Below are 13,510 nucleotides of genomic sequence, written 5' to 3'. Positions count from 1 at the left end.
TTGCAGTGGCAAAGGGAAAACGATGACAGTTTGACACTTTATGGCGTTCCAGTTGTTAAAGGAGCTCAGTGTTTCAGACGTTTTACAGTTTTCTGGAAGTTTGCTCCAGATTAGAGTAGCATAAAAACTGAATGCTGGTTCTCCATGTTTGGTTCTGGTTCTGGAGAAACCGAGAAGAATCGGAACCAGAAGACCTGAGTGGTCTGGAGGGTTGATACGACGACAACAGGCCTTTCATTTACTCACTTTAACATAATATCATAAATCGGCCCCAAATTCGGATCGGTGCATCTCTAAGTAACAAGGACACAGACGTTTCGTCGTGTTCCCACAGATCTACCTAAACGGTGACTTTACAAGGTATCCTTTCAAACATCTTACAGCACATTTAACAGAGCCAAGGCCAGGCTGCTTCTAACGTCGGTCCGGTTCGCTGAAAGCAGGCGGGGTGTGGACAGCCAGGAGAGACAACAAGACCAGGACTGGCACCAAAAACCCCACTGAAGCATGACACACCCATAAACACAGACGTACACAAACAAGTTGGCGCGATACTGACCAGCTCAGACTCATAGAAATTGTCCCAGTGGAGTTTGTGTGGTCTCTTTGTCATCTGGAAGCAAGGCAAAGTGGGTTAAAACAAAAGCAAAAAAACAAAAAAAAAACAACAAAAAAAAAGAAAGAAACACCAACAACTCCTGCAAAAATGTTTTCTCAAAGAGAAAGTTTTAAAATTTTGTGTGAATTAGAGAAGTGACTGGACGTCCCGGAGGGACAGACAGAGACCAGAGCAGCGGTGATCACATCAGGACTGATGGAGATGGAGACGGCGTCAAAGAGACGGACATCCCCGACACGGCCAGGACACACAGACTCAGACAGGTTTATAAACATTCATCACCGACTTGGATGTTATTGGGAATTTCAAAATCCAAAGTCAAAATCTGAGACTCACCAGAGCAGCCGGTAGCTCTGGAGTGCAGAAAGTTTACAATATAAAAATGTTAAAAATGTGCTAGTAGCATTAACATGGCTCTACTGGTTTTGTTCAAGTCCAATACTGTGTAATAACACAGATCAATTACCAACAAAGCTGCTCTAAATCACATTTTTCCGGATTTTCTGCTGCTTCTGTTGCCGAAAACCGGCTACATTTTGACAATCAGCTGCTTTTTAAGACAAAGTCTTTATTTATTTAGACATTTTTTCCCTCCTTTCCTTCTTTTTGCAAACACATCAGCTGATCAGACCTCAGTTTACAAAAATCAAAGCCAAGCTTCAATGCAGTCACTTTGGCTACGTTTACACGTTCTCTGGTCAGCGTCAGCAGAGGCAAAATGCCTTCAAGACTTTCTCCAGTCCTGCTTTTAAAAGGAAAAGAAAACAGCCCTGCTAAGTTCAGACATCACAGAAATAAATAACTCTACTCAGGAATGAGCTCGCGTTAAGGATGAACCGAGGAATCACGTGGAATGGAAGGACACTGGAAGTTCAGCCTTCACTCAGCCGGGGTTTCCTCTGACAACACTCTTCAGTGTTAGCGCTGTGACTGATTGAGAAATCTCAAAGTTAGTTATTTTCAGCACCAAAGAAGTGAGAAGAAGCAGAAAACGTGCAAGAAGCTTTTAAAAAGTCAACTCTATCTTTGTTAGAGACAAACTTTTTTTTTCTCTCCTTTAAGCTGCTACATTGAAACAGAGAATAAAACTTGAGCAAATTTCAGGAGAGGAGCCAGTTACAGAAAAATGGCTCCTTTGTGTCTTTTTGGGAGATTCCTATTGTTCTGTTGGATTAGAAATAATTTCCAACCTTCCCCCACAGTGAAGGTAAAGATCAGTTAACTACATGTTAAATTAACTAGTAAATCTGCACCTTTATTTTTGAACACAATATTAATAAAAAGCTGTTAAAATCACTAATGTCATCTCGGTTGCTCAACACAAAGCATCAAGAGGTCGTTGCTTTGAACCACAAGTCAAAGATTTATCACAAAAATGGTGGCGCAATAGGCGGCTGGTTCAGATTAGAACTAGATTATTTGTATTTGACTCCATTTAATCCGGCGGTGAGGAGTGAGAGCACTCGGTGTGAATAATGTAATCGTGAAACCATGGTGACTTCTGGCGCGCTCGACACACGTCCAAATCGGCACCAGACCGACTTTCACAGTTTTGCAGTTGCCATGGAAACAAGGCTGCAAGTAGGCACAGAGGAAAGGGTGGGGGTGAGTTGGTGTTGTTGCAGGGATTAAAGGAGAACTGAGAGGGACAAAATGATTTTATTTTATATTTTTAAACAAGTAGAAGGACAGAAGACAAAAAAAAAAAAAAGGTTTAATTTCTCTGTTTCCGTCTTGGTGAATTGCAGTACTGTAACGAAAAGGGAGCTGCCAGCACACACAGATGTACTGCAAAAAGATGCACACATTATGTAGGCTTCTGGCATATGTATACACACACACAGAAAAATGAACACACAAACAGACGCCTGGAATCAGGACTTGTGAGCGATGAGACATGCTCCAGTTTTGATAAATGAGCAAACAGGAGCCAGCAGAGAGACCGTCTGTTTCAGTTTCTGCATTTTTATCACTTGTACAAATGAAGATCCATTAATATGGAAATCTGGTGATTTCCATATTAATGGATTAATGGTAGAGAAATCTGGTGATGTTTTTGTTTGTTTGTTGTTTGTTTGTGTGTGCATCTGTGTGGATGTGTGAGTTTGGTGGAGGCTGACCTGGTTAAGGTAGTGGTACTCCTCTGGTTTGAGCAGGTGGAAAGCCTTCCTCTCCTCCTCACTGGCTCCAGCCAGCAGGTAGTAAAAAACATGGTAGTTCCTGCAGACACACACACGCAGACGCACACACACGCGCGTGCACACACACACGCACACGCACAGACGTTACATAAAATTACATCTCCTGTTGATCTTTGGAATAATTTGAAATATGAGGGGAAATGCGCCATTGCTCACTTTGAAACAAAAAGTACAACACATCATGTGTATCGGTTAGACTTTTTGACATCGCCGCTTCGTGTTAAGTGAAACAAGGCGCTGCAGACCGTTCGGGTCGGAAGCAGCGACCTGCGATTATCCAGGATGACGTGCAGGGTACTGAAACATTATTTTATTCCATCTGAAAATGAACTTCAAGTCTTTGCTTCAAGCTAATAAACATCCTTTACACCCGACCCGTTAGAAATACATTCAATATTTGACATACAAATATGTTAGTTAGCTAACTGTGCTAATAGGCTGGCACAGTTAGCTTGACAGAAAGGCTAAATGTGCTAAGTTAGCACAACAGGATTTACATGCCCAACATTTAAATCCTGTTTCAGTGCAGAGCTGTGTAACACCAGCTGCTCTCTTTCAGTGATCCACAGAGACAGACAGCTCTGTTTTTATCTGAATTGTTTTGTTTTTACACAGAAGTATCTTGTGTTTATAGCTCTATGGAAGAAATCAGATTTGTTGCAACTTTACAAAACTGCTAAGTTGGAATCGACCACGCCGGCGCACCTTTATTTTTTACACTTTTATAAAAACAGTTTTCACATTCTGGCGGAAAATTCAACACAATGTGTTAACAAATGATTGCTTTTAGCTACAAGTCCCAGGACTTTATATTTATCCTGTCAGAGAGGATCAGCAAATTCACATGCTCACAAAAATGGCGGCGCAATAGGCGGTTTGGTCAGATTGCAAATAGATTTTTGTCTTTATAAATAATAAGAAGCTCCACATTCTTTAGGCATAAAATGACAGATGAGACGCTCTAGTTCTCTGAGGGATTTTTGAAAGATTGTGCTAACAGCAGTGGGATTGTAAAATACAAGTGATGTTTATATCTGTAATTGTTGAAGCTGTTCCTTTGTGGAGATTGGCAATTGTGGCAAAAAAAAAAAAAAACTGCAAGGGGAAAACACGTTGTAGCCATAAATTCAATCTCTACAGCCGGTTTATCCTGACTTTATTAATAACACTCCAGAGGGGAAAACCTCCAAAGTATGCCGACTGCGGACAGAACCTTCATTTTCCAGTGTGATGATGGGCCTGACCCAGTTTCTGACGGCAGCTCAGCCTTTGCCCTGATCATGTCCTGGCCAGTATTTTTTCTTTCCACACATCAGGGGTCACTCAGAGGCAACGTGCCAAAGACTTAAGATTTAAGACAGTTTGTAGTTTATCATCCCATCGCTCGCTCCCCTCCCGCCTCTCCGTTATGGCTCCGACCCGTGTGGGAGGTCCCGTCTCCCGTTTCTATCCTATCAATATGGCTACCAGGGCCTGTCATCGATGCGAAACACAAACCCTTCACTCGGTTGGGGTTAGAGGGATTTGTTGACCTGTGGTAAAACACGGACACGCAGCTGGATTTCCCAAAGGACGGGTTCCTTTCATTTTGATTTCTGGACAGCTGAGAGGGACGGGCAACGCAGAGGTTATGTCATCGTGTTACCTTGAGGAAAAACGAACACAGGTGGCGCTCAGAGCGCCGGAGCTGATTTACCCCGAGAAAAGTTTATGTTTGAGTGCGTCCAAAGTAAGTGGAAAACTGTTCAAAGTTATGTCACTTCAGCTAACCTGGACATTTATCAAAAACACTTTTTTTTTGCTTTAAAATCATCTTCTGTCTACATGCTAACAGTTTTTAGTTAAAAAATTTAAGATTTTAATAAAAACTATCCAATTTGTTTCCCATTTGTTTACAATAAGTAATATGTAAACTTTTATTGAATAACAATGCGGTTAATGTCGACAATCACCACCTACTGGCACCAGATGGGTACTACAATCCCAGAAACCACAGAGACACAGATTTGTAAAATAGATACAATTACAAGAGAAAATCAATTTCTGATTTGATTTTGTGCAAAGGCTCAACTTGGTGCCTGGTCATTTTAAAAATGTGCCAGTCTTAGTCTGCACCCTGTAAACCAGATGAAAAAGACGAGGGGCGTTGGATTCGCTCACCTCTCGTTGTGCTCCTGGTACACCAGGCGGGATTTCTCCAGCAGATATTTCTCCACATAAGCTCTGAAACAAAAAAAAAACAGATACGATTAACAGAGTCTGGATGAAGCTGCTGATGATCTGATTAGAAATCAAGCTGAAAATAAAGGAACGGATTGTACTGTATAGATTTTTTACACATGATTTTACACACCGGTGAACTTTGATGCCTGTTAGTCTTAAACTTCTTCTATTGTCTTTGCACAAAGACACGACAGTGAAATTAGTCATAAAATGGCATCACTTTGCCACCGGAGCACACAAAATATTATGTGCCTACATTACAAAAATTTACAAATAATAATATATTACTAAATATATATAACTAAGCATTTTCAGGGTGTGCTGTGGTGTTGCAGGGGTTAAGCACAACCCACATATGAAGGATTTAGTCCTCGACGCAGCTGTCACAGGAAATAAAGGCCACTAGAGCCAATAAAACCTAACAAAAACAAAAAAACTAAGCATTTTCAAACAGTCTCAGACAGGATTTAACAGAGTTATACTAACATAGAAAGGAAAATATAATTAGATGCGTTCTCTGTTGCACTGAAATCACAGACTTTAGAGTATTTTCTTAGGATTTTATAGGTCAATACAAAGCATTAGGAAAGTGATGTATGGTTTAGAAAAACATCAAAAAGTCTTATTCAATAAATTTGAACAACCGTTCAGATGAGGCTCATTTCAATCTTCTCAGATTAAAAATATCTTTTGAAAATAATCTTTAAGCATGCTTTTTATTAAACCTAAATTTTAATAAAATTGTTCACTGCTTTATGGTGGTCGATCACAAAACCCCCCAATAAAATAGATGGAAGTTTTTGTGTTTTCCTTCCTCTCTTACCCTCTGACGGTGCCGCTCTCCTGGTAGTTGACCTGGATGAATTTCCCGAAGCGGCTGGAGTTGTTGTTGTGCGCCGTCTTGGCATTCCCAAAAGCCTGCGGAGGAAATAAAACGTTTTTTTTTAAAACGTGCTTTAGACGACACAGGTACAGAATCCCAGCACGATTCTGTCAACATTCAAGCAACACAAGAAACCAGAGAAATTATCTTCACACCATAATATTCAGATGTCAGGAACAATGAATATTTATGTGAGAAAAGAGGGAAAGGCGACCGATCATTATACTCTATCAGAGGTCAGGAGGTGCAGGAAAGGGTCTGGACACGCACACACACACACGCACGCACGCACGCACGCACGCACGCACGCACGCACGCACGCACGCACGCACGCACGCACGCACGCACGCACGCACACACACACACTCTGAGCTGCCAAATTACTGCGAAGGCAAACGGAGCGCAGCTGAAAACAGACACAGGCGTTCCTCATGGTGGGCATTTCTGCTGCGATGCAGACCAACAGAGAGAGCCCATCATTAGGGGCCCCTGGGGGACTCATTGGTGTTCTCATTAGGAGTGCGATGGGGCCCGCTGGGGTGACAGACAAAGACGAGAAGAAAGAGAAACGAGGCGAGGGGAAAAAAGTATCTGTTGGGTATAAAAGCTTTGAACAAAACAGTAGCAGGAAGGAAATCAGGAGAGAGAAGATAGAAAACAAAGGGATTTAACAGACAAATGGAAAATATAAAGAGAAGGAACTCAGAAGAAAAAGAACAGAGGGAGGAATAAAAAAAAAAGTTAAGAAGAGAACCAGAAAAGGTACAACTTTAAGGAGAATACAAGCATTTTGGCATCAAAGACGATATGAACCTTCTGCCTAAATAACAAGCAGCAGAAACACAGAGAGGCTGGATGCTGCAGCGCTGCAACAACTCGGTTCATGAAAGGAAAACCTGCCGCTGAATCCAGCTTTGATCTGATTCATTACCAAGACAAAATAATAAGAAAACCCTGGAGAAACCAGCAGAACCTGACACACATTCAGGTCGCCTGCAGGGACAAAACAGCCACAGAAACTGTGAGGAACACGCATATTCTGTTCTAATTAAGTTATTTTTTTTACTTACTGCTTTATTATTTCTTACATTGTTATGTATTTTTATTGATTTGGTATGCTTTTTGTTTTTCTTGTGTCATTTATGATATTGTTTTAATTTGTTTTCATGTGAAGAACTTTATAACACTTGTTTAAAAAAGTGCAATGCAAATAAATAATTATTATTTTAATTGTTGTCATTATCATGAATTAAGGAATGGCTCCAGAAATAAGAGGTGTTGATTTGTGTAGCACATATCTGTTACATTATCCAGGTTCTTCATCACGTTGTTTCTACAGTTTGATGCACCGATGTGAAAATCTGGGCCGATACCGATGTCCGATGTTAGCATCACCTTTATAACAAAAAATATTTACTGATGTTGTTTATAACTATGTTATATTGTGGGTGAGTGAAATGTACTTAAAAATGTATCAGAATATTTTGTGGTACTATCGTGATAACAATAAAAGTGATGATGAAAAACTGTGTATTACATCTTTACAGGTGTTTTTTGGTAGCTGTGTGGTTGTTACTGCTTGGCTATCAGACAACAACGCTGCTCCTGAACAACATGGCCTCATGAAACGGGGTTCCTCAGGTCTCCAGGGGCATAAAGCATTTTCTTGAATTTATTGATGATCTAGTAAAAATGATGTGTGCTCCGATTAGGTTTTGTGCCAATCATTGATATTGATCACATGGACTGGCTGTTAATTTTTCGATTAATGCCACTGGTAATGTAGCAAAAATGAATCATAAATTAAATTCAATAAAAAAATAGTATATGTCATCCAACAGGCAAACTAAATGTTTGAACTTAAATTATTCAAGATTCTTCAGAGTTGTTGTTGATGCTGACGGCGGATCTCCTGTAGCAGTCTGCATCACAGCAAATTTGAATAAGTCTCTGACCGAAGACAGTCTCATAATGAGGCTGCTCAACGTTTTCCATAACTTTCTTGATTTTGTGTAAAATCTTGCAACAAATGTTAATACCCTCTGTCTGCCTCCCCTCCCCCACCTGTTGCAGCAATACTACTGTTAGAAGAAATATGTGTCCCTCCCCCTCAAAAAAAGCTATCTTATCACAAATTTTGTGGAAAAAAATGACATCGTCTGCGGACAAGCTGACCTGAGATCGACAAACTCAAACACAAAACAAGGGATCAAAAAGAGCAACCGATTCCCTCCATCCAAAATGAAAAGCCAAACTCAATCGCCTCTGGAGGCAGGAGCCCCTCAGTGGTTAAATATTTCCATTTTGGAGTTTCAGGGGGAAAATCCATTTCCTGAATTCATCAAACCACCGCCGGCTCAGTATGTGAGCTCTTGGGTAAAAACACGGATCTTAAAGAAACGCGGCCCACGTGCGCCGCTGTAGGAGTTGGTGTGTGTGCATTCTCTGCAAGTGGGAAAGAGATTAATGAGGAGGGCGGCAGAGCCTGGATGATTTAGAGTGGAGCTGCACTTCATGGTCAACGCCTGCTGTGACCACAGCGCAGGAAAACACACACTGTGTGTGCAGGCTCTGGTACGGGGTGTGAGGGCCGAGGAGCATACCGGGAGCATTCAGCAGTTTGGAGGTCGGGACATTGATGCGTCCTCCTGTCCTGAAACTCCATGTTTCCAAAGTTAATTCAAGGACTATAGAGAAGGTCCATTGGAAAGCATCATCGCCTAGAGCTGCATATTTTTGTCTCCAGTGGGCATCAGAGAGTCAACAAACAGTCATGTCTTCACAACAAATCAAGGAGGGAAATTTAAGCTGTTTTCACACGTTAGTCTGATAAACTCTGTTTAATTGGGGACAAACATTGTAACATTTGGTACATTTAAGTTGGTGTGGTTCGCTTTCACTCTGCTCTGGGTCAAATTAACAACTTTTTGAAAAACCTGTTCCCCTCCTCGCCTGTGGAGGCGCTGCACCAGAAACTACTAAAGAAAACATCACGAAAACCTCAAAAAGAAGTTGACTGCAACTTCCTTCTTCACAAAATGTAAACAAAAGTGGCGTGGCGTCAGATTTTAGCTGTAGAAGGATTTATTTTGTTTGTGGCAAACGAGCCAGAGCCATGAGCCATTTAATACTAGTGATAGACTACGATATTTCTTTTGGTTGTATTTTCCCAGAATGCCCTGCGTTGTAGTCCTGTTTCGTGCTTTTGGAGCGGTCTCCGGTCCGCACGGTGTTCACATAAGCCTTCAAACCGCACCACAGTTCACTTCAACCAAACCAACACCTGGACTTTTAGAGTTAGCTTCTTTTGTTCATAATAAACGCAATATCAAGTGGTGCAGCAACAGTATGGCAGCGCATGTCATCGTTTTGGTTTATTTAAGACATGAAAAAACAAAACATTTAAACCTGTGATATGCCAAACTAATGCGTAGCCTCTTACAAAACAGTCATAGTTTACAGATATTGTAGTCTGAACATTCGCACCAATACTGTATATTCACAATAATACTGTATACTGTGTATACACTTGTACATACATTTGTATATTTCTGGCTGTGATGATGATGTACATTCATCACAGCCACAGCTGTGGACATGTACATTGTATCATATTTGTACATCTGTATGATATTTAGATCACCATATATATTGTATTTACAACTTGCTCTGGCACTTCTGGATGGATGCAAACTGCATTTCGTTGCCTGTACTTGGGACATGTGCAATGACAATAAAGTTGAATCTATCCATCTATTACAACCCAGATTGTTCATTGAAACTTAATCTGCGCCAAACCTGTCGTGCGGCACAGATGACTCCCATTTAAAAGTGGCTCATCGAGCTGATGCGACACGTAAAAGCCTGCATGCAATAAGGAAACGTCTTCCAGAGAAACTGCTGAGACAGATATTGTACATGAGAAGTTTGATTTATGCCTGCTCCCAGAAAACAACCAGGAACAAGAAGGGCCTGAGGGGTGGATGACATTTCTTTTTCCATACATCTCTAACCCATAAAAGACTGAATAGGTTTTTTTTTAATGATTAAAACATGATTTTATGCCACAAACTGAAACAATCCTTCGTTTGTGGTGTGACAGAATCTAAAAATAAATACTTATAGGTGTTAAAAACAAGTTCCTATCAACACATTAAAGATGCAGATGCTTTTAATGATGCAAATACATTGCACCTAAAGGCATAAACGTGTTGTGAAAACGCACCCGTGTCCTAGTATTTGCATAAGAACCTCACACTGACGCTATGCTAATGAATGCAGTTTTTGGGCTGGTATCGCCCTGTGGGCTCTTTCCACGCTGTCACATTATGTTAGCCTGCTGTTTCCTCCACAGCTGCAGAAACCCCAGGTCAACATCCTCACAGGAAGCGAGCGGTGCTAAAGGTTTTACTGTGTTAGAGCTTACAGGGCAGGGGGGGCCCAGACAGAAAACATCCCCTTTTATTAGCATTAGTAGGTTGGCTTTGTTTAGCTTAAATATTAATATGCATCACCTGGTTTATCCTTCCTCTGCTTCACCCTGTTTCTTCGTCATTTCTGTCTCATCCAGCTGCTGTGCATCCCTGCCCTCAAATCTTTATGATACTTTGAGAAACTACTATGTGTCCAAACATCTGCTTGACTAGCTGCCTTTAGAATGTAGCAGGGACCTCAGAGCAAATGTACGGTGTTTTATGGGACTCTTCCTTACACTGTATGTGGATATGGGTTGAATGGCGTAAAAGCTATACAAGTGATCCCCAGCACTCTTACTAAAGTTAGATGTTTCACATCTTCTCAGTCTGCAAGTTAAGCTAATGTCCGTTTAGCTGCTAACTGCAAGCTAACAAATAAGCTAATATTAGATTAGCTTATTTTAGATTGTTGCTCCATAGAGAGAATAATAATAAAAGTTATACAGTCATGTTTAATAAATGATTAATCCAATTAGGCTTGTTTGTCAAATTAAGGCCTTTTTACACAATTTTACTGTTTTTTTTGTGAAACAGCAAAGTTTCAGTTGTTTTTGCCTCTTGTCCACACAGAAATTTTCGGTGACCCTAAGCAGTTTTTCTTTCTCCCCCACAAAACGGGTGTCAAAGTGAAAACATGCCTTCTCTGCTGTTTTATTTACACTGTAATATTTAAACGCAGGCTTATTATGCTTCTGTTTTCGAAATGGATTTATAAGTTTCAGCAAAATTAACATGAATATGCAAGACCAAATTTTACAACTGCAACCTAATTTTGGTCACACTCTGTGTCTTTAGTTAGCCTTTAATGCTAACCAAGCTAGCAATACATTTGCATTTAGCCAATATGGCGAAAGAGCAACCTTGCTGTCTTTAGGCAAATAAGTACGAACCACAAAGAGCTTCACATGTACAGTAAATTTAATACCGCAGTTCTGCACAGTGATGCTAACCACATTTGCCGCCTCATTTAACAACTTTAGCACGACTGCAGTCAGCTGCAGCGTTAAACTGTTGATATGGATCAGACAGACACACAAAGCTGCACCTCTGACAGCTTAATTGCCGGCATTTATGAGAAAAATCCGTGTTGAGAAAATCATTCGTCACGCACGGCGCAAGAAAAAAAAAACTTAATCGTAACAAATGAGACCCAGTGAGTTTCTCCTTTCTGAGGTTGAGCTGAAAATGATGCAGGATTACACAGACAAAATGTTTTTAAGGGATTATGTCTGATCAAAGACAGAGGGTTTTTTTTTTTTCTCTCAAAAATGTGTTGAGCCGCTTTGTGACAGTTTACTCTGAGCTGACCCATGTTAATCGGCCGGGTCGATACTTTCCGCTGCTCGGTGTTCGTCTGCCCTGCAGGCAAAGTTAAGTGGTATACAAATAAAGAAAGAGCCAATTACTGAGGATTCCTCTGGGGCATTAAATTCCTCGCTAAGTTTAGTTCTTGCGATGACACATTGGTGCTAAAAATAGGAACACGTTGGACTTTTGTTTGTTCAGCAAATAAATCAGAGGAATTACAGCTAATAAAAGTAGGAGAAAATTAGGTCAGACCTTAAAGAAAACCAAAACTCAGAAAAATCCTCAACAGTGCAACTCAAAACTATTCAGATGATGGAAAAACGGGCATTTAGTAGCTGCTATGGACACACACTGATAAAGAATTGCTTGGTATCGTTTTACTTTTTCTACATTTACATTTAAACTTTCTCAAACAGTGACCAGTTTTGTGCCAAGAGGAAGAAAAAACGGATCCATCAAAAGCACATTTGTGCACTGAAGAACGAATATTCAAACAAGAGGGAAAAAAGCCCAGCTGGTTTCTCCCTGAGGTCAGAGTTATACCCACAAACCCACCTCAAATCCAATATGGCTGCCGTGTGGGTGAAATCCAGTAAAAGCTGCAAAAATAAACCGTCTAATTGCAATTTTGTTGGTTTCTACCAAATTAAATCAGTAACACAGCACTCTGCAATACCGAAACACAATGAAGCCAGTGTGAATAACACTGTCTCTAGATAGTCTTTTTTTCTTTAAAATTGCAGTCAGTTCAATTGAACGCACCATTTAGGAAATCCAAAAAACTTTAACAACTCTTTAATGGAAAACGGATGGATGTTATTCCAAGCGATGACTTCCAAGGCAAATATCACGCAGAAAGCAATTAAATCGCGACTTTATTTATTAACACAGGCTGCTGCTAAATCAGAACGGGTAGCTGGTGAAAGCAGTTCGCAGCACAACTACTGGAGCCGCAGGAATGATCAGACTTCTCAGAATAAATGTGTGAATTTCCCAGGAGGGTCGTCCTTGTGGTGCCACGGATATTTGTTTTCCCCTCACTTCTTCCACAGTGGCATGCAGTGAGATGACATCACATCATGTTCCCTCCTAGCAGGTGCAGCTGGGCTTCAGGGCACGCTGGGAAAAACAGAGCAGGAATGTGCAGCGGAGGGGGGGAGGGCGTTCGCCAAGTCTGACCTCTAGGTATGAAGTCAGATTTGGAAATGCTCAGCATAACAGGTGGTTATGGACGCGTCTGTCATTTCTGGAGAGAAAGAAATGTGGCAAACAAACTCGCTGGGCAAAGAGAGGGGCGGGAACTGGGAACGTAACACTTCCGATACCAATACAGATATCGGACGTTCTGAATCGGCCGATAACGATCCGATACAGAGAAACAGAGCTGAATCGACTTAAAATGTTTCTTTTTTTAAAAACACAGACATAAATGTACTGAATTATAAATGAACTTGATAACTCTGCACCACCACAGCTCACTGAAATACACCAGTAGCTTCACAGGTTTTGGTCAAACATGTAAAAACTACTTTAATTTGTTCAGTCGGCGCAGATAGAAATAGAAAAAAGAAAACAGACAAAAACAAAACGTTGGCTAAGTTAATCAAACGTGTGCAAATAATGTGCAGCAAATCTTCTTTCAAATGGTTCAGAAAGTGCAGTTAGTTATTTGAAATGTAATGTAAAACGAATGATAAAGCATGACGTTGTTAAGAGCACAAAGCATAAGATCTGCCCTTATGCATCAGGCACTTTGATATTCCTGGAAATTATCAATATCAGCACCGATACAGGTATCGAT

General features: G+C 40.7%; 1 protein-coding gene across 2 annotated transcripts in view; it reads right to left on the bottom strand.

The window, feature by feature from the left end:
- LOC106924129 (unconventional myosin-IXAb-like) overlaps positions 1-13,510 on the bottom strand; it is a 142,074-nt gene that overhangs the window by 66,387 nt on the left and 62,177 nt on the right. The window contains exons 3-6 of one of the 2 annotated variants that reach the window (XM_014997669.2): positions 5,867-5,961; positions 4,981-5,043; positions 2,740-2,839; positions 560-613 (exon numbers count right to left, since the gene is read on the bottom strand). In XM_014997669.2, the coding sequence (XP_014853155.2) occupies positions 560-613; positions 2,740-2,839; positions 4,981-5,043; positions 5,867-5,961 (312 nt within the window). The remainder of the gene's footprint in view (positions 1-559; positions 614-2,739; positions 2,840-4,980; positions 5,044-5,866; positions 5,962-13,510) is intronic. The other variant, XM_088006523.1, reaches the window with a different exon arrangement.

This window comes from Poecilia mexicana, unplaced genomic scaffold, assembly GCF_051168715.1.
Source record: "Poecilia mexicana isolate PSO_F unplaced genomic scaffold, ASM5116871v1 scaffold_6, whole genome shotgun sequence".
Lineage (NCBI taxonomy): Eukaryota > Metazoa > Chordata > Actinopteri > Cyprinodontiformes > Poeciliidae > Poecilia > Poecilia mexicana.
The sequence above is the reverse complement of the archived record's forward strand: the minus strand, read 5'-3'. Positions and strand labels throughout refer to the sequence as shown.